At 44.6% G+C, this 20,689-nt stretch overlaps 1 protein-coding gene across 2 annotated transcripts in view; it reads right to left on the bottom strand.

Annotated features, from left to right (window-relative positions):
• Positions 1-20,689, bottom strand: part of WASHC1 (WASH complex subunit 1) — a 106,047-nt gene that overhangs the window by 1,073 nt on the left and 84,285 nt on the right. For both annotated transcript variants that reach the window (XM_079304762.1, XM_079304763.1), the window contains exons 3-9: positions 8,890-9,001; positions 8,064-8,210; positions 3,501-3,637; positions 2,488-2,623; positions 1,249-1,453; positions 610-774; positions 242-400 (exon numbers count right to left, since the gene is read on the bottom strand). In XM_079304762.1, coding sequence (XP_079160888.1) covers positions 242-400; positions 610-774; positions 1,249-1,453; positions 2,488-2,623; positions 3,501-3,637; positions 8,064-8,210; positions 8,890-9,001 — 1,061 coding nt within the window. The remainder of the gene's footprint in view (positions 1-241; positions 401-609; positions 775-1,248; positions 1,454-2,487; positions 2,624-3,500; positions 3,638-8,063; positions 8,211-8,889; positions 9,002-20,689) is intronic.

The following is a 20,689-nucleotide window of genomic DNA, read 5'->3' as shown; positions in this document are numbered from 1 at the left end:
GTGCATCACAGGTGAAACTTCACAAGTCCTGAGACAGAAGTCCTTTGGGCCAGTGGGGTTTAGCAAGTTCACAGAGCTCTGGCTGACTGGTGAACACCTGAGACCTACATCAGCCTGTGAAGAGAGAGAACTCCTTTCTGCTCTGTGAGTTCACTGTGCTCCTGTCTTGCCTGCCTGCCCCCAGACCCACACGTCCCCAGGCTGGGCAAGGAAAAGCAGCTCTGCCAAAGAGCCTCATCACCTTGTTCTTGTTCCTTCTGCTTCTTTTTCTCCAGCTTCCTCTCCTTGACACTGCGAAGGTTGGCCTTCCCAATGCCCCCAGCCTGGCGGATGGACTCCAGCAGACTGGCACGCCCAGTAGAGGGGTTCACCACCTCCTTTGGGGCTCCCTGCACTGAAGCTGCAGGCAGAGGAAAAACAGGAAGCACACCTGGGTCAGTGCATCAGCTACAAGCCCAGCAAATTCCCGTGGAAAGGCCACTCCAGTACCTTGACAGCATCTCTTCCCACTGCAGCTCCCCCCTTCTGTTGGAAGGCTGGGAAGGCACAGGGGTCCCAAGGGCTGGAGGCAGGGAGGCTGGTGCAGCTGTGGAGGAGCCCAGCCCTTACCTGCAGGCACTGTGTTGCTGCTCTCCTCGCTCACTGTCCGGGCCGGTTCCGAGGGTGCTGTGGGCTGGGGCAGAGGCGGTGGAGGAGGCACCGGGGCTGGCATTACAGGAGGTGGTGGAGGAGGTGGAGGGGGAGGAGGTGGCAATAGCTCAGCACCTTGAAGATCTGAAATATGAAAGAAGTTGTATGTGAGGAGTCCCAGAGGATGGCACATTGAGTTTCAGCTCAGAGCTTCACACATCAGATCAGAGTCCTCAGCACCTGCAGTAGAGCACTCCCACCCTGTGCATCATCTCTTAACAGCAGGCAGGACCAAGGTAAGAATCTGAGATTCCCCTACTCTCCCTCCCCAGCTGCATCCCACTCACACAAGGGCATCTCACCAGGCTGAAACTCAGTCTTTGCACACTGTGCTCCCTCCTCCCTAGCTATGCAGAGAGGAGGAGGGAGGTAAAGGGGCTGCAGTCAGGCCAGAACTTGAGCAGGCTGCAGCTTTCACTCAGGCCTAAGCCAGAAGTGCAACATCCATCATCCATCCATCTTAAAATTTCTACCAAGGGACTTTTTCCCTTGTCTCTGCTTTCTAGCAACCCCTGCCTTCCTCCTTCATAGGGTCCTAGGATCAGGGATTGCAAATACCTGGTTGCAAAGGTTCCACTGACTCAGTGTTGAAAGTGGGCAGCTCTGGAATAGCACTGCTGGGGGCAGAGGGTGCAATGCCAGGGCCCAGGTCGGCGCTGTACATGAGATCTGCAGCAATGCCAGGCAGGTCTGGCAGGTAGGAGGGCACATCAATCTCAGGGACCTGGCCCAGATCTGGCACGTAGAAGTAATTTTCAGCAACCTAAAGAAACCCAAACCAACAAGGTAAGGCAGTGACTAGGTGCTTGCAGGGGCACAGCAGGGAACAATCTGGCAGCAATCAGAGCTGGGCTGCTGTTCCTTGGTACATCAGCTACCCCTACATCTCTGTGCTCAGAAGCTACATCCTGCAGACCAGGCTTGGGAAAGGTAGACTGCAGGAGGAGGAAATGCAGGACTCTTCTTAGTTTCATAGTAGCAAGTGAACTCTGAAGGGTTCATGCACTAACTGCTGCAGCCTAAATAAACCAGTCCCTTCTCATCCAGGAGAATATAGTGTCTGAACCATTTCAAAGATTAAAATGCGGAAGTAGTTACAGGGGTTTGCTTTTGTGTTTAACACACAGGCAACACAGTGAATAGTTTGTTCACTATATACATTATTTCCTCCAGTCCAACATCAGTCCAACATAATGAGCAAATGATTCTCAGGTTCCTTTTCCCAGTCCCAAATGATACTCCAGCAAAGCTGGTACACCCAAGGTATGGCTTTCATAAAGTGTCAGGCACTAGTCACATGTTGAGGCAACTGGGTTGGTGCACTGCCTGCCCATGTGTACACATGGCAGAGCCCTTTTCTCAGTCTGGCTGTCCCTTCTGTTTGCACCAGCAGGCACCCTTTCCCAGCAGGAATGATCACACTTCACCCCAGGGACCTTCTAGCAGTGGCATCTCTAGACTCTGCACCAGGCTGGAGCTGATCAAGTGATAGATCCTCCAAACCCCCTACAGCCCTGAGGTCAAGCAGCAAGGTGAGTCCATATCCCATCACTCTCCTTTCACCACTCAACAAAGGCTTGAGCAGACAGAAACACCTGCCAAGTGTGAGGCTTTTGTCTCACCCATCAAGCTCACACCAAGAGCTCAAGCACAAAACTAGGCAAGGTCCTTCTGATAAATGAGGTACTCTGCAGCCCTGTAAGGGGCTATTGTCCTACCTGCTCACCACTCTAGAAAAGCCCTTTCTTTTCAGGGAGCTGAGCACAACCCTCTGAAGTGTAAGCAGCTGCACCTCACCTGTCGGTCCAGCTGTCCCCTTTTGGTGATGGAGAGAGGTGCATCAAAGAGCTTCTCTTCTGTCTCTGTTTCCAGAGCCACATGGGTCTTGGTCACTGCTCCAGCCAGAGGATCTAGGAACACATACTTCTTGTACCTAAGGGCAGAGAACAAGTATTGTAATGATGCTGCCTTGAGAGCCAAGGCCAGAAGAAACAGTGTATATAAGAGGGCCTTGGAGGCAGAGACCAGATTTCACTCATAAAGATGGAACCCAGTGGGCCTTCCAGGTTCCTTCTTTTAGCTCCATTTTCCTGCCTTTCCCCTCCTCAACTAGGAGGCAAGCAGCTCCCACCCTGCCAGTGCAGCTTCCAGATTAATTTTAAAGCAAAGCCCCATGGTAGTGCCACCATGACCAAGCTCTCCCCTTTCCACCACCGGGTCTGAAACCATCCTACAGCCTGCAGCAGGGTAACAGTGACTTGTCACTCAAGGACCAGGAGGACAGACAAAAAGGAGCAATGATCCATGGCTCAAGAGAAGAAAGAGCAGGTCAAACAGCTGAAAGCTGAAGAAGAGCTTAAAGCAGCTCTTCAATAAGAGTAGAAGGAAGAACCATGATGCAAAGCCCAGTGGGAAGGAAACTGCAGTGAGGGAGGTGGTGGAGACATTAAAGCAGCAAAAGCAATAAAGTGAGAAACTGTCAGGAGAAGAAGCAGTACCTAGGCTGGCACACAGTGAAGAGAGGGGCAGGAGTGACAGAATACCTCAAGGCTGGAGAGAAATTACAGAGGAACAGTAGGAAGAGCTAAGCAAAAGAAAGTGCAAAACTGGGTTGGATCAGGTGCAAACAAAATAACTCCACCCCAGGCAAAAAGCAGGGAAGGCGAGGTTCCCAGCTGGAAGCCAGCAGAGAGGTACCAAACCCTGTCCTATCAGGAAAGCAAGCAGTCACTGCTACCCCTGGGGATGGCAAAGCTCCTCTGAGGACAAGCAGGGGCAGGTGAGCAGCACAGCACTGCCCAGGCTCTCACAGGTTCTCAGTGGTGTTGAAGAGTAGCAGGGAGCTGAGGGAGCTGATGTTCCTGGGAAGGCTGCCAAGGCCTTCTTCTGCATCATCCTCCTGGTGAATTTTGGTGCTCACGCACACAGGGAAATACTTGAGCTTTTCCTGTAAGAAGACAGATAAAAGGTGGTAAGACACTAGAACCACAGCTGCTGAGGCAGCTCTCCCCAGCCACCACAACCCATGCTGCTGGATGCACTCTATGGTCTGGGAGCCCTACTGCTCCCTCTCTACCTCCCTTTGAGCTAGGAAGCACATGGACAACATTGCAACCCCGTACTCATGAGAAGTGCTGGCAGTTCAGGCTTGTGCCAAGTGATTTTGGTGCTGTGGATGGGTCATACTAAACATGTGGCATGGATCCACCAGAATAAAACCACCACTCCAGCTCTATAGTCCAAGATAAAGTGCAGAAAGGTGCAGGGATCAAGACCACAGCCTAAAAGGCTTTTGTTAGTGTCTCCAATTAGGACACATTTTTCTGCAGGCAGAGGTCCTCACACATCTCTATTACCTCACCTTCCCTCTGCTGCCTTCACTTGATGTTTTAAGAGCTGGTGGGGCAGGCAGGGAAGGCAAAGGAAAAAGTGGTTAGGAAAGAACAGACTGCCTGCACTAGGCAAGAGATCAGGCAGAAAGGAGAGCAGAGGGTGGAACGTGTGCCAGATGGTTTTGCAAAGCCTGAGGGATCTGCATGAGTTTTCAACTCTAATGAACTGAAATCTTCTTTCTCTTGGTTCTAAAACTTCATGCATAATATATAGAGCTCCCTTTCGAAAGGGACTTATTGCATCTGAACTACCTGACTTTTACAGAGCACAGGAATTGCCATCCCACATCAGACCAGTGTTCCAGCTGGTATGACAGTGCCTGTTGCCACATGCTCTGGGAGATGATGCCCACAGCACTCTGCTCCAGAGGGAGCAAAGGCATCAGTTCCTGAGCAGAGACAGTCTGGGATGAACAAACCTCCACCTCAGACCCCTCTGTGAAACCCTCCTCAGCCACTTCATAACTCTTCACAGTTCTTTCTTCACAACTAAGGCAAGCAGCAGCTACAAGGCAGTAAGTGTTCATACCAGGAGAAACCAGAGCACTTTGTCAGGTTAAATATCTGGCCACACCTGTGGTTTTCTCCTGCCACCAGAGGATGACCACTCCAAATACTGTCCACAGCTTCCTACTGCCTCACTACTTCCAGCATCCCTGCACCACCCTGTTCTCTGAGTCCCTCTCCCCTCCTTGTACTTGTATGGGAGAAATGGAGACCACTGGTGGTTCAGTTCTAAGACCACACCTCAGTGACACAAGCAGTTCCTGCTGATTGAAATTTCAGTCTTGAATCTGGTAGCCAGAAATCCAAGGAAATGGCTTAGTCACAGTTCAGTTAATCCACTAAGAGTTTATATGATGCTCTGAGACTGTAAAATGCTATAAGAAAGGACCTGTAAGGTTTTGATTTAATTCAGGTACCAGCTTGTGAAAAATACATTGAAATTAACACCTTCTATTTTTTATAGAAGCAAATAGGCAAAAATACATAAAATCTTATTTAGAGCAGAGACTCAAAAATAAAAGTTCTTTTTATCATTAATATTCATTTCCCAATGTTTAATTTTTTAAGCATGAGGGAGTACTGACTTTTTGCTAGAACTGTTCAGACACACTTAGCCCTCAAGTAATTTATATATTTTTTAAATTCTCTTTTTGTAGATTTCGGTTATTGCTGGAAGATTGTGCATCACTTTAAGGGTGTAGTGAGAAAGCAATCATTACCTGCACTTACTTACAAACCTCATCTAAGGCAGTTACAAAATCACTAAGCATGAGTATTCTGAAATGTGAAATATAATCCTTTTAATTTAAATGCCATCAAAGTGCTAGTCTTACTCTAGTACCTAGATCTGTTCTGAAATTTAGAACAACCACACATTGTCAAAAATATCCTGCAACTGTGAATTACACAAGTCAAGGTGTCATTTAAAAATTAGTTTTCTTAAAGGAACATTAACTTCTTAAGTCAAAGTTTGGCAGCCTTGACATACTGAAGGCATGGAGGGGTGCTTGAATGCTCAAACACTTCAGCCTGGGGTCTGGCACCTGGCAGGATCACACTCCCAAGGACACTGCATTTTCTGGCATTTTTCTTCCTAAGAACCTACAGTTAAAATATATATAGTCACCCTGGTTCTTCAGTTTAATTAAACCTACTATTACAAAGGGAATTGGTGTGATATACCAGAAATCCCACTTTCCCCCCACCACTGGACTGCTGAGGCCAGCAGGGAAGGCACTTCAAGATGAGCAAGTGACAAAAACCTGTTTTAGCCTCCACATGCCTATGGTGGGCTCTGGGAGAAGCAGAATTCACAAGGACATGCCAAGTTCTGACACTTTTGAAACCTAGCAAGGTTACTCTGGCAGTGGATGGTAACTTTTCCTTGCACTTCTTCCAAAGCCCAGGCAGACCATATCTCCCACCCTGTTTTCCAGTCTCCTGAGTGGCACGTGCAGCACTCAGACACAGCTCCCACCACAAAGGCAGTGCCCAGCTCCCTGCTGAGCCCTGCCTTGCCACTCCCACTGCAGTGTGCAAAGCAACTGGCTTTCCAGGCTTACCACAAGCACTGTGTTTCTGGCACTCTTACCCACCAGTGCTTACCTTACCAACCCAAACAGCATCCTCTAAACAGTTTGTTTTCACTTGCCAACAGCAAGTTTTCACTTGGATGGGGTGGAGGGGGCAAGAAGAAATTCCAAGGGGGAAGCATTTAAAATCAGCTGCAGAACCACACACATTTCCAACTCAGTTGCTTACTCCCCAGAGCAAAAACCCTAAAAGCTGAGCACAGGCTGCCACCACTTCCCCTCAAACTGAATGAGCAGAGTTTGCTTTCCTGATGAGGTGTTGTGTGCACGTGGAGTTTAGCAAAGGCCACTGCGACTGCTCGCAGCGAAGAGACTCTCATTAGAAGTGAAAACAGGCAGTGAGCCTCTGCTGAAAGCCCTGAATAATTGAGAAAAGCATAAATGCAAACATTAGACTTCTCCCTGTCATATTTCATTACTGCAAGGCACATCAGGCTCTGTGCCCCTGGAATGTGGCTGGAGCTTGGCCACGCTGAGCCTCACTCAGCACAGCAGCCCCTCCATCCTTCACCAGCTGACAGCAGCATCCCCCCACCCCACAGAGCAGCTGCAGGAGCTCCTGTGTGTGAGCCTGGCAAGAGTCACAGCTGCTGCATGAGGCACACTGAGCAAAGCCAGAGAAAGATCAACAGTCACAAAAGAGGATCGAAAGATGGATCACAGGAGGGGAGCAACAAACATCCCCCAGGGCCTGAAACAAAGTTCCTGTGGTGATGGAAGCTTTAGTCCCAAAGGGCACAACATGGCAATGGTAGAGAGACTGACTGGGACTGGAAGAGGTGCATCCCAGACAGATGGCTGTGTGGAATGGCACGTGGAGCCAGCAGGCCACCAGGCACACCATTTGCTCTTTGTGGGACACTGCTCTTTAATAGCCAATGTTCTTCTCAATCCCTTCCCTGTGCAAGGGGCTGTACTTTGGCACCAGCCCTTCAGGGTGGGACCAGTGTCCCTGTCCACTCCCTGCCTGCCTCTGCTCCCCCCACACTCCAGCAGGATGGGGCCACCAGCCAGGCAGCAGCACTCCCTGTCAGGCACCAGCACATCCCATGCAGCTCTGCCTGTGCTACTGCCAGGACTGGAAGGAAGCAGGAACCCTGCTCAAGTTTGCCAGCTGTCCATTGGGCCAGCAATCCTGCTTCCTTGGCCTGGCTGAAATATTCATAACTACCTCACTGTGTGAGGTCCCAACTCCATTAACACTCAGGAAAGTTTAGCATGATAAATTATTCAGTGGCAGCTTTATTTTTGGCCAAGTCACACAAGGATGAGGAAGGAAGTCTCTTCAGGGGTGGAGAGAAGGGAGGTTGTCAAATTGATCCTTTACCTGCTAGGAAGAGCACATCTGCTACTACTGACACAACATGTACACAGCAACTTTTAAACGTGAAGCATGGCAACTCTTCCTCCTCTCCTTCCAACCCCGAGAAAATGCCCAAGTGCAATAATTTCCTGAGCAGAAAAATGCTCTGATGAATGACTCCTTTTTCTCCTGACAAACTCATAAGCCTTCATACATTTTCCCTCTCATCAGAAGTTATACCAGAGCCTTCAGAAACTGTTTCTTGATCCCAGCTGCCTCACTGTGCACAGCCAAAGCCTTAAGCCCAGGCAGCAGCACCTGCAGTGTTTCAGGAAATGGAATTGCTCCAGAGACCTGGTAGTTGACAGCCACCCAGACAAGTTCTTGTCTTGTCCTTGCACTGATATGCAAGGAGCTCTCCAACTGACATCTCCACAGGCTTCCCAGCTTGACCTCACACCCTCCCCACTGACAGGCCAAATGAAAATATGTTCTCCTAGCCTATGTCCCAAAGCCCTGGCCCACTTTAGAGAAGAGATTAGCAGACTCCAGGTTCTCTTTGATTGTCTTTCTCCTTACCTGCAGAGCCTTTTCATCCAGTATTCGGTGTTTGCTCTGAATCTTGTGTCTTGGCCATTTCTGTTTAGCTGGGTCTTCTGCACCAGCAAAAATTGAACTGTACTCCTGCAGCCGTTCAGGGGCTGGGTACTTGGCACTGGAAAAGACCTATGGAGAAACAAGGAGGGACTGAAAATTTCCAACAACTAGGCAATCCTATGATACAGAAACACAAGGAGAGGAGTAAACATGCAATCTGTGCTGCCAGTGGGAATGGACAGACATGGAGTGAAGGGCTATATGCACAGACCCAAACATGTGTGGGCTGCCACTTCTGAAACTGGAATTGCCAGAGCTTCTCTCTCTTTCTAAAAGTACTAGGAGATCACTGGCAAAAAGGCTTCCACTGGCAGGAAAGGAGTTGGAAGTACTGTATAAAATGGAGCAAGAATGGGGAAAGAAGGATTTTCACCAGTTTTACATGGCTCAATGGGATTAAGATGCATTAAAGAGAGGCTCTCTGACAGCAGCTTTCATTCAAGTTAGTGTCTATGAGCCTGAAGTGGGGGTGTTAGGCTTAGCTCAGCACATGTCTTTTTCTCAGGAAGCAGCTGGGACAGAAACCAATAAAGGCTGTATAAAGCCTGGAGCTGTGTGGCTCGTGGGTCTAAAATTCATCAACTGGCCAATTCAGGAATGGGATTCTCACCACAATCCTGCTCAGCAAGGCATGGAGAGGTGAGTGGGCAGCAGCTGCAGCAGCTGAGCACTTTTTATTCTCCAGAACTTACATCAGGAGTAAAGAAAGAAGGAAGAAGAGGCCATGCAGCCTTCCCTGAAGTCATACCTTAATAGCCTTCTTGCTGCCCTTGATCTTCTCAATCTTTGCTTGGGCCAGTGTGACTCTCTCCCCAATGGCCTGGAGCTGGGCCCGGCTGGCCTCCACCCGCTGAGAGATCCTAGGAGGCAAGAACACTTCTTAACTGAAGAATCCAGAACCAGTGGTTTAGTTGTTTTTTTTAATTAAATAGCCAGTTCCCAGCCCCTCAGAGAAGGATGTGAATCTCAGGGGACCGGGTTGTTTCACAGTGCAAAACAGTGCTGGTTGAGACACATTTGTATCCATCCTAGTGAGAGCTTGTGGTACTCCAACATGAAGTAGGATTAGTCCATTACTTGTATTACTTCTGTTTCATTTCTCTTTTTTGTTATGTTCCTTCACTTTATATTGGTATTATTTTTATATTTTATTTCAATAATTTAACTGTTCTTATCTCAACCTATGAATTTTCTCACTTTTACCCTTCCAGGTCTCCTTCCCCTCACCCTGCAGGGAGTAGGGTGAGCAAGAGGCTGTGTGGTGCAGTTGCCAGCTGCAGATAAACCATACCACTGGATCAGCATCAGACTGCTTTGGGACTGAGGTGAAAAGCACTCTGTGCAGCAGGGGAGAGCAGTCAGTGGTTAAATACCTCTGCATTCACATTGTGGACATATTTCCTTTCTCTTTCCCACCTGGCAGCCAGGAGCACAACTGAAACTGCTTCCTTGTCATGCACAGTGGCTGGAACTGTGCCACAGGTCCAGCCAGAGGTTAGGAGGGATGCTGGGAGCAGGCATCAGCTGCAGGTAATGATGGAGTCACCTTCTCAGAAAAGCCCTCCTACCCCATACATAACCAGTAGATTCTCTCTCCCCACCTACAAGGTCAAAAGTTAAAAGTCTTCTGAACTTTCAGCCCTCCAGTGAAGCCAGGGAAGAATATTTTTATGGCTACATAACCCAATAGGAGACAGAGCACTCTGCTTTGGCAATGTTTTGTAGCAATGAGCTCCACTGGATCATTCTGTGCCTGTAAAAAGCAATCTCAAGTATTGTCTTTAAATTTCATCAAGAGTCTCTGTTTACTTTTGAGAGAGCTCTCATGCTCTTTTTCTGCTCTAATTCCCTTCAGTAATGAATGTGAGATCAGCAGTGATCTTTGATTTCAAACTGTACCAAATCCATCTTTTCCACTATTTTCACTTTGGGCAGCACATTCTCTATTATAGTATAGAAACATAAACCCCCCCCTCAATGTAGGTAGTGAAAAACACCAAGTACAAGCAGCCTGTTCTTCTTGTACCATTCTAAAAAAACCCTCACTTTCTCTAAACAGCTTCAAGTATTTCTGTTTGTTTACAGCCATGTTCTCCTCTTCCTGGAGGCAGGAAAAATCCTTCCTTATGCATATGACATGATAGCACACAGCCTGTTTCTTACCTTACTCTGTTTGGAGTGGGAGATGAGCAAAATTGAACCTCATGAGATTCTCCCTCTCAGAATTATTCTCCATTACCCATTTTATTTTAAACACAGACCAACAGCTTGTATTTTGTACCAACACTGAGTACAAATCTGTTCATGATTTTCTTCCCACATCCTCCCTCTGCCTCAGAAAAGTAAGTCCACATCTCTTGTACACTTGATAGTTTCTCGGAGTAGTTCCTTTCAGTGTGCATTTCCTAGCACCTGTCTGCAGCAAATTTCATGTGTCATAGGACTGTCCCACTGCCTTGTTTTATTCATGTGTGAGATGCCTCTGAAGGACCTAAATCTTTCCTAACTGCTCTCACCAGCAAATTTTCCTACCTCACAGTTCACCTCTTTTCTAGAAGTTTCATAATTTTATTGACTGACACCATTTCCAGTACTGCTCCCTAGGGGAATCTGACTATTTTTACTTCCTTCAAAGCTGAAAAAACCAAGTCATTTATTTCTGCTTTGCTGCTCTCCCTCAAATCAATGCTGCAATTTTCTCTCTTACCTGAAAGAGACCTCTCTCCTAGAACTCCAGAAAGCTTTCCTAAAGCTCCAAATAAAAGTGAGATATCAACTGCCTTTTAGCCAGTACCCTGCTGACTTCTAGACACAATTTCCAGGATCTGACAAGGCACATGCTTCTCTTCTAGAAGGAAGTGCTAAGCAAACAGTTATGCAAGCCAGGCAAACAGCCTGCTCCCAGCACAAGCTGGGGAAATTGTCCAGTGCCAGCTTAGGTGTTTCAAACCATGATGGATCTTCTCTGAGGCACTCTGTACTTTCTCCTGTGACCTCCTGCTCTAGCATTTGACAGGCCAAATCCCACTGACCTTATGAGATCTGCCAAAAACCTTCACCTGAAGTAGCACAGATGCAGGCCCACAACAGAGAAGGAATACATATCAGTCTACAGAATTAATTTGTTGTGAACAAGATAACTTTGAAAAAAAAATTAAACCCCCTCAATCCAACTAATCCAATGTACATGTACAGGCTCCTAGAAGTGCATGACTGTTATGCACGAACAGTTCAAGATACAGCTGTGTTAGAGACAATATACCATATCCTTACTGGAAAAAATACATGGAGAAAACCTCCTCATGTTTGATCAACTATTTCTACTGCTGTGGAAACTGAACTTACTCAAAGGACTCAACCAGTTTTTGTAAAGAAAGCAAACGGGAAGGAAGGGATGGAGAGAGATGGCCGAGGATTTCAGGGGCAGTGCTGGAGGAAAGGTGGCATTCGGACCTTAACCTCCATCACAGGGAGGACAAGGACAATTAGGGCAAGAGGGATTAAGTGTTAATAACATGGCCCAATACTGCCTCTCAGAACCATTGCTCAGGCAGCCAAAACCACCATGAGCATCTGAATATACCCCATGCCTGTTCTCTTAGTCATTGCTGTGTTATTTTACTCTCGATGCTCTTTTCTGCTGGAGAAACGCTTTTAGTTAAAATCAATATTACTTTGGAGCTGCAAAGGAGCAGGAGGCTACAGTGTCAGCCCCTCCCTTTCAGCAGGATGTGCTTCATTCAGGACAAGTGAAAGGGGGTGTCTGTGGAAAAAGGAGAATACATCACCTACCTTCAAATGCTGGGCACTGAGCCAAATCAGCCTTCCCCTCCCAGTGCTTTTCTTTGGGGAAGCAATACACGTGGCAGATTAAATCTATCTAGTGGATTATCTCTTAATCCATACAGACTTTACTTTTTGATCTAAGCAGGTATTAAAGCCAACCTTTCAGCTGCTTTGATTCAAGCTTTCACTTTCTCTTGTCCCTCTCAAATATTTTTGCCCTCAAGCCCTCTTCACTTCACCCCCAACTTAGACCTTGTTTCTCCTTTGTCCTACAGCCCTCATCCTGCTACACTTAAGCCACTCTCAATTTTACAGACAATTTTCTCCAACACCCACAGCAAGTTCCAGGATACTTCCTTCCAATTCTTGGGAATCTCTTGAGGCCTCTCTTGCTGGCCCCCTATCCACTGTCCCATCTGCAACCACAAAGCAGATCACTTCCTCTTACTCCGTCATAACTCCTCTGACAAATCTCACATTTAGGTGGCTACTGAAAGACTTCCTCTGCTGTTGTCTGTGTCTATTCATGGTGGGAAAATTACTGTTTCCTTATTCCCAGAGGAAAAGGATTTGAGGCATTAGGAATCTGGCATCCAGGACACTGAATAGTGCCTGACAGTGCTGTCAGCACTGGCAATAATGCTACATTTGTATGTGAGTCTCCAAGGACTTCACAGTTTCACCAATTGTGATTTTTATCATCTAGATTCACTAGGGATCAGACTGCATCAGGAAAAAAAGTTTAAAATCAGGGGAGGTTTAAAGACAGGCCGACAGATTCCAAGAAAGGTGTCTGAGAAAGACAGGATTCAGCTATAAGAAAGCATCACAGCAGCCAGAGACCCTTTGCTCTCTATGTTGAACTTCCACGTCACCTGAAAGTGACAGGGATGACAAAACTTCTGAAATGGGAGCGCAGAGAAGCAAGCTACACACCAAGGTGAATGAGAAAGGTTAGGTAACAGAGGCTGGAGCAAACCTCTCCAGAATACCAAAGAACTTCATCTTCATGACTGAAGTACAAAACTAAGCGATCAACCAAGGAGAAAGAACATTACAGAGCAGAATGAGAAATGAAGTTGCACAGGAGGACAAGGCAGACGCAGTATTAAATTACTTTTTCCTTAAATGAGGGCTGTGCATATCACAGCAAATCAGGCTTCTGGTCACCTCCCAGCCCAAGCTCCAAGCCTCAGAGATAGCAGAGAAATGTTAGGCATTGCTGCTCTAAACTTCAGTGCACATATAGTAAATTTATTCTATAAAACTTTGGCTTCTTGCCTAAAAATCAAGCTGCCTTTTTTTGGCTAAATGATGTATGCTTTTATTAAATTTCTCCCTTACTGCAGGAGCCATGAATAAGAAGGGATTGAGTTTATGGTTATTGTATTTAATTTTATTCTCAGACTCTCCAAGCAGCTGGTACTGGAGCAGGATATCAAGGGAAGAAAATAGTGTCACAAATGAATGCTATGAGAAGTCCACTCCCCACACTTCTGCCTCTGCAGCTGGTAACATCTCAGGATAGAGATGGGGTGAGCAAAGGAAAGTCTAAGATACTTATGGTTTACAGTGATCCAGAAGCACTCAAAACAGCTCACAAAGCAAATTCACCTCAAAAATTTGAAAGGCAAAAAGGAAAAATACATACTCTTATGAAGAGCCAAACATGCTCAACCACTCACAGAAAGATCAACTTGTTTGCTTTCTGCTCTTGTCTCTCCATATTTAAGCAGTTTTTAAAGTCTTACTTCTTATCTAAGTGTAATCAGAAACTGTCATCATACACCATCTCTGACAGAAAGAAGTCCCAAGTGAGGCTGTGTAATCAACGTTCCTTCCTCCATTAAGGGTTTGGGTATTATACTAATTAACGTTTATCTCACTTTGATTGCTCCTCGAGCCTGATTTGCAGGTGTTTCAGCATTTGCATGTTGCCCTGTTCCTGTGATGCCAAATGGCTTTGCAGATTGGAGAGTGATCAAGGTTGCCAGGTTATCCTCAGCAGGATCCAGCATACATCACTCTCCACAGGTCATGTTCTCATACAAAACCCATTTCATTTTGATTTTTCATCTCTCACTTCACAAGGCACTCCCACTTCTGTGAATTAAGTTTATGTAAAACTGGAAATTTAGAATTTTGACCTATCATCACAGCACCCTTCTCCCTCTTCCCCTGCAGCTTGTTCTTCTCTCCAGAAAAGCAGCTTCTCTTTTTTCCTTCATAGAAAAAGGTCTCCAACAAATTCCTCTTTAACCTTCCAAACATTTTATTTGCCTCGTACCACTGACCGGTCGGAAAGCAGACGTGCTTTTGATTTTTTAGAAAATATATATACTAAATAGAAAGTCAGTGTATACTAAGCAAAAAATCTGTGCCTGCAAATAAAGTACACCATTAGATCTTTAAACTATACAGGCTACTTTGGGTCAATCTACTTCTCCATTAATAGTGTTAATATATGTATACAGCACAGGTTTTACCATCACAGTGACAACTTTTGGAAAAGATGACTTTAAGAACTCCATCACTTATAAAAGAAGCAATGGAAGAAATGGTTCCTTACCAGTACTGCTGGAGTTTCACAGGTGACCTTTTCTGTTCCACCACTGGGAGTGGAATTGCTTCCCAAAGCAGCAGCCACAGGAAGAGTCTTGAGATATTAGGCAGCTGATGATAGTCAGTATAGAATCTCAGAATCATAGAACAGTTTGGAGTGGAAAGGACCTTAAAGGGCATCCAGTCCAAGCCCCTGCAGTGAGCAGGGATATCTTCAGATGATGAAGTTGGTCAGAGCCTTGCCAACCTGGCCTTGAATACTCTGAGCAACCTGTTCTGGTGTTTTATCATCTCATCACAGAACATGTCTCCTTTATATTTAGTTTAAATATACCCTCTTCATTTAAAACCAGTACTCCTTGTCCTATCACAACAGGCCCTGCTAAGAAGTTTGCCCTCATCTTTCTTATAAACCCCTTTTAGGTACTGACAGGTTGCATTAAGGTCTCCTTGGAGTCTTCTCCAGGCTGAACAATCCCAACTCTCTCAGCCTTTTCTCAGAGGAGAGGAGTCATAGTAATGATACTAATACTGTAACTAGTAAAAGGTATTAGTAAAGTATAGTAACTGGTTTGTTATCTTTAAAGTCTCCACTCATCCTTGCAAAAAGCTCCTAAGTATTTACTCACTGAAGCTCAAGATTTTGTAGTAATAGCCTTAAATGTTTTCAGTTTTGTTTTTCTTTTTTTTTTTTAAATCACTTGTGAAAGGAAGACTAATCCTGTTTGGACAGAATTTTACAAGACTGTCGAAAATAAATTTTGTTTCCATGTTGCTTGAAGTAATAGATCTTATTTGGCAGATAGCTTGAGAAGGTGTTTTGGCACCTTGTAACTTTAAATTAATCAACTGCGTGTACACAAACATTTGGTTTCTCATTCTCCCATCAAAGCTCCATTCTCAGACTAGCCAAAGATCCTCCTCCCTGTCCCCATTGAAAAGAAAATGTGTATCACTACAGAGTCACAGGAAACATAAGCAGTGGAAAAATGCCCAGGTGACCCTGTTGTGAACTGTCTCTGGGATAGGGAGAGCAAATGCCCTTAAAAATATCTAAGAACCCTCTGGATCATTTTCTTTGCATTTAATCAAATATCCTTAGAACTTCATAGCTTTTCACCCAAAGATCAGAAACACTGACCATTTTCTCACCACCACCACTTCTTTCTTGGGATCCAAAATGTAGCCTTTACCAACACTTAAGACACATTTACAAGTAAACTTGAAATTTTCTCCACTTCCAAGCAGCTGATGGCAATCACACGAAATTTTACTTGCAGATCACAAGCTGAACCCTCCAGTCTCCTTTTCAATAACACATATCTAAAAGCTATCATTTACAAGCTAATGTTTTTTTCTATAAAAACTGCTGTCCTGCATAATTGGACTTGAATATTCAGGAGAAGGAAAGTCCAACCAAGAAAAAGGACTTGCTACCATAAAATGTCTGTTTCAAGACAATTACACTTCTTGTCTTCTTAGAACTCTTACTTCCTTTCTGACTTTGATCACATGTTAAGGGTCTACCTCTGTGGTCTTCCCTCACTGTGCTGACCTGTTGAAGTTGTAATCAGATACTTGGTGAAAGACCAAACTGGCCTTGGAAGCATGACTTGGAATATCCAGGTTATTCTGTCTGCACTCAGTACTATGTTTCAATGTTTGTTGCAGCAATTCCTGTACTTTTCAACAGTTTACATCTCAGTGAAATTTCTTCTATTTCCTTGCACTCACTGCTTCTGCTCAGCAATGACCCTCTTCAGCACCCTGTGAGGACTAGTGCAGATTCCCAAGATTCACCCAAAATTTTGCTACAATTAAAAGAAGCCCAACTACAGAAGACAGACTTCCTCAGAAACAGTTACCAGCCCTTTGCCAGTTACAAAACCTCCTTGTTAACTTAGCATTTTCCTTTCTCACCCTTGCTTTCAAAGTGAACTTAACAGATCTTTCTCTTTCAAAACAGGCCTCCTTCTCTTAAAGGAAAGATTTCTTCATATATTTTTTGCAAATGAATCTTTTTATTCCATAACATTTACTCTTCAGAAACAGAGGTTATTTAGTGTTACTTCTTCATTTTTCAACAATCAATTGCAGTAGCACTCAAATGTCAAAAGACACCTATGATATGCCCATCAACAAGCTAATTTGAGCGTGCTTCTTCAACAAATTAGAACAACTCTTTATGACACCTTATCCATCTAACATCTTTCCTGAGTGATTACAGCACTTTCTTACTTTCTTGAGGGATTTCCAGTTACTCTTCACCTGAAAACTCTGGGCCACAGGCAGTAATGTTTCCAACAGCATCAAAAAGCAGATACCTCTCTGCTTGCACTGACAGCTGCTCTGTCATTTCAATGAAACAGTTCAAGGCACATTAGTGATCAGGCACCTTTAGAACTGGTCACACATGATTTCATTTCCCCCACTGTCATTTTAAAAATCATCTTTCCCATGCACCAACTCACAATTAATCATTAAGAATGGAAATACTATCTTGGCAGAACAAATTCATACAGTGTACCTTCCAAACCTCCTTCCCCACCCCAAAACTGCCAGAACTGTAAATTCATACACTTTAATAGCTTAACCACTATCCCTGTGACACACACAGGAAATGCTCTCATGACCAATGCTTTGACAGCAGCTAAACTCCTGATCCCAGCTAAAAGTAAGCATTAAGTGTAATTGGAAGAGCATGATTCTGGCTGTGTGGTTGGTTGTTCCCATCCCCTAAATTGGTTGGGTGCTTGAAAAAAAAAGAAAACCCTGCCTGGTGCTCAGCTGTGAGCTACTCACCCTCCCTTTCTCGAAAGAAAAAAAAATCTGAAAGTTTGAATTCACTTCAGAATTAACAAAATCCAGGATGTCACTCTCAAAAGTATTGTTGAAGCAAAACCAAACTACTCAGCCACTGGGACAAAAAACCAGAGAACTGCACTGTGGAGACCATGAGCTACTGGAATGTCATACATATGTATATCTATATATTGGAATGTTATGTATATGTCATAGATAACCAGAAGGCTTTTCCTACTGCACTCACACAGAGCAGAAGTGCAACAGCTTTACCTCCTCTTCAAAAAGGAATGTTTTGTTATGCCTCTTAGGCCCATCAAGCATCTTTTCAGATTCAGCTTTGCTGGTTGAGCTAAAACAAGAGTCCTAGAAGTAAATCAAAATGCAAATACCTGGTTTTATATTGCACATTAATCCAGAATAAGGATCATATTCTTGGATAAATTAAGAAAGGAATCCAATTCACCATGCTGTGCCAGGGAGAGTAGGGGATAAAAATTATTAATGGCACAGCATGGTGAATTCCTTCAATAAAATGTTTGTCTGGTGGATTTAGAGGAGAGGATGAAAGTTTCTGGAGCCTGGGTTAAAGAACTGCATGGCAAAGTGTGTTAAAGAGAAACTTCAGGTGGGTAATTTAGGTGCTGGAGGATTTAGATGCAAGAAAACGAGAAACTCCTTCATTAGCACCTACAAATGGGTCCCCTGTCTCCAAAAGCACTGCTCTGTCTCAGCTGTCAGCTGCATTTACACCTGGCCCTTATAACCTTCCCCATTTGCAAAACCTGACAGCACCACAGCAAGTCAGAAAGAAGCACCATGGAAAGGGAATTTTATGAGCCAGTCAAGTGTGAAGAACAGACCTTTGGCACTGGTGTTCCTCCCCCAACTCTCCCCTCAGTGTGCACACTCCCATAGGAGTGAGCCTGTAATACACATTTCAAGCCACTCAGTGTTATTTTCCAGACAGTTTTCTCCATGCTGGATCCCTAATGGAAGTCATGCCTGTAAAACAAAATGACTTGTTTGAATCTCTTCCTCCAGGGCTGACTGAGTACACAAAAGTCATCCACAGGAACAGAAAATTACTCCAACACGTATGAGTCTCCAGTGTCTGAAGATGGTTGAGAAGGTAGAGCTATCACTTTGAGTAATAAAAGAACAACATGGCAGTTGTGTCAAGAATAGCAGGAGTGGGAGAATCCAACAATATAGCCAAAACTGTGGGCTAAGAAGTAAGAGAACTTCTGCTGTGAGGCACATACTGATTTGCTGTTATGATTTGCTTCTCCTTGCCTATTTCCAGAGGGTAATAGCCACAGCCACTTGCAGTCAGGGACTGAGGGGTAAAGGAATTACTCTCTGCATGGGGAAGTTCATAAGATCTTTGCCAAAATCCTTTTAATTAACATAGAGTTATTGCTGGACAAAATTAGCTCACAAGAACTTGAAGGCTGCTACTCAATATTGAATTTTCTCCAACAAGAGACTTCCCTGACAGTGTTAAAAAAAAACCCCATGAACTAAAATAAATCAACAATTCATATGTACTGAAATTATCTTAGTTTCTCCTTACTGTTTGCCTCTCCTATTGCACATGCCATCTGCTTTAAAGCAAACTGTCTCTTATTTCCACAAGATATTCCATGACTGCTCTAAGAGTAGAAAGTATCTTCTCAAGAGCTCCTTGATGTCTGATACTGTTGTGTGTCTCCTCCCTGCTTAGCAGGTTTGACACTAATTCCAGAAGTAGGAGAACACCTCTATGGCAATTTTGCACAGATTAAATCCCAGAAAATCTTAAACTTAAGGATTTTAGCAGCATCCAGAAAGGGCTGTGACCTGGTCTCTGGCAGAACAGTCACACTCCCTTTGCCTCTTTATGGGGGTGTAGGATGCCTGCTAGTGCCAGCTGCTCCCAACCTTCCAAGCATGCTGATCACACCCTTCTGTCACCTCCTAAAGTCTTCCTACAGTCTAGGATCCTCTCTGAAGCTGCATCTCCACAAGCTGTCCAAGTTAGTTAAAGGATCATGGCAGCCATAACAAACAAATGGTGCCTTACAAAATGTGTGCTACACTTAAAATACATCCATGTTACTTGGACATACATCTACAAGAATAACAACTAGCTGCAGGCAAAATGTCTTCCCTGTACTCCATTTCCTCATGTCTGCAGGACACTCCACTCACTCTTTGCCTCACTGCTTCTGCTTTATCTTCCTGGCAGCAAGTGTCTGCTCCTACAGCCTCTCAAGAGAGGTATCTGAAACTAAACTAGACTTATCTCCTCTTTCAGATGACCTCTGGGACAACTTCAAAGTGCCATGAGGCACCTTGTTGTTAAACGAGAGTCATAACACCCTGAAATTAACTGGAGAAAAGTTGATTCCCTCTTTGACAATGCATTTCTTGGTGTAAATTCACCCTCATGCTGAGCCATCACAGGTGACAGGTCTCTTCCTAGAAAGATGCAACCCTTGCAGCCAGCAGAGGAACAAACACAATGCATATCAAAGCTCCAAGCTGCATCCCAGAGACCCACTGCAGAGCAAAGAGCACAGTACAGCTTGCAGCAAGACCCTTCTTGGCAAGTTTCCATTCTACAGACCTCCTAAATTAAATACATTTACACAGATGTATTCAGTCCCTCACTTCCATTATTAATCATCATGACTGATCACAGCAGTTTAAAGTTTAAAACAAGGAGGGCTTTAAAACACCCAAATGTACCTTATGATTAAGATTTTGTTCATATTTTCAATTTCAGAATGACTCATATCTCAGCTTTGCTCTTGTCCTAAACATCCCTTAAGACTCTGCTGCCCAGCCAGAACTCCTTACCATCCTTATCACAGCCTTACCAGATTTCTTCCCCACCTTTAACAGCATTTTCACAGTGCTTTTGTTTTCCAGCTATGGTTTTTAGAAGTGAGGCTCTCAGCTAAACTTTCGCTTAATATTAAAGCCCTTTTCAGATATGTAATATGAAATTACTTCAAATCCAACTGGAGAGGAAACAGGATACACTGGTTTAGCAAAGTATTATTCCAGACAAGCAAGACACTGAATAAAGGTTTTTAAAAATAACAACCAGGAATTCTTCCATAAAAGAAGTACAAGGATGGGAAATTCTGTATATTGGACAAGTTGGGGTTGGATCACAAGCCAGGACCTTGATAACAACCTTCCAATCCCAAGTATTTGATTTCTTTCTACTACTTTAACAATCCCTGTTACACATCTCTTACTCAAAAATGAACACTTTGAATAGCATATGGACAAATATTGGATATTATTAACACCTCCTGCGAATGCAAACTCCTTAGAAACTGAGAAATTCACCAAGTACCTTGCCATAGTTAATAGCAATTAAGTTTCATTGAGAATGATTGGAA

The sequence above is a fragment of the Erithacus rubecula genome (assembly GCF_903797595.1).
Source record: "Erithacus rubecula genome assembly, chromosome: 4".
Lineage (NCBI taxonomy): Eukaryota > Metazoa > Chordata > Aves > Passeriformes > Muscicapidae > Erithacus > Erithacus rubecula.
The sequence above is the reverse complement of the archived record's forward strand: the minus strand, read 5'-3'. Positions and strand labels throughout refer to the sequence as shown.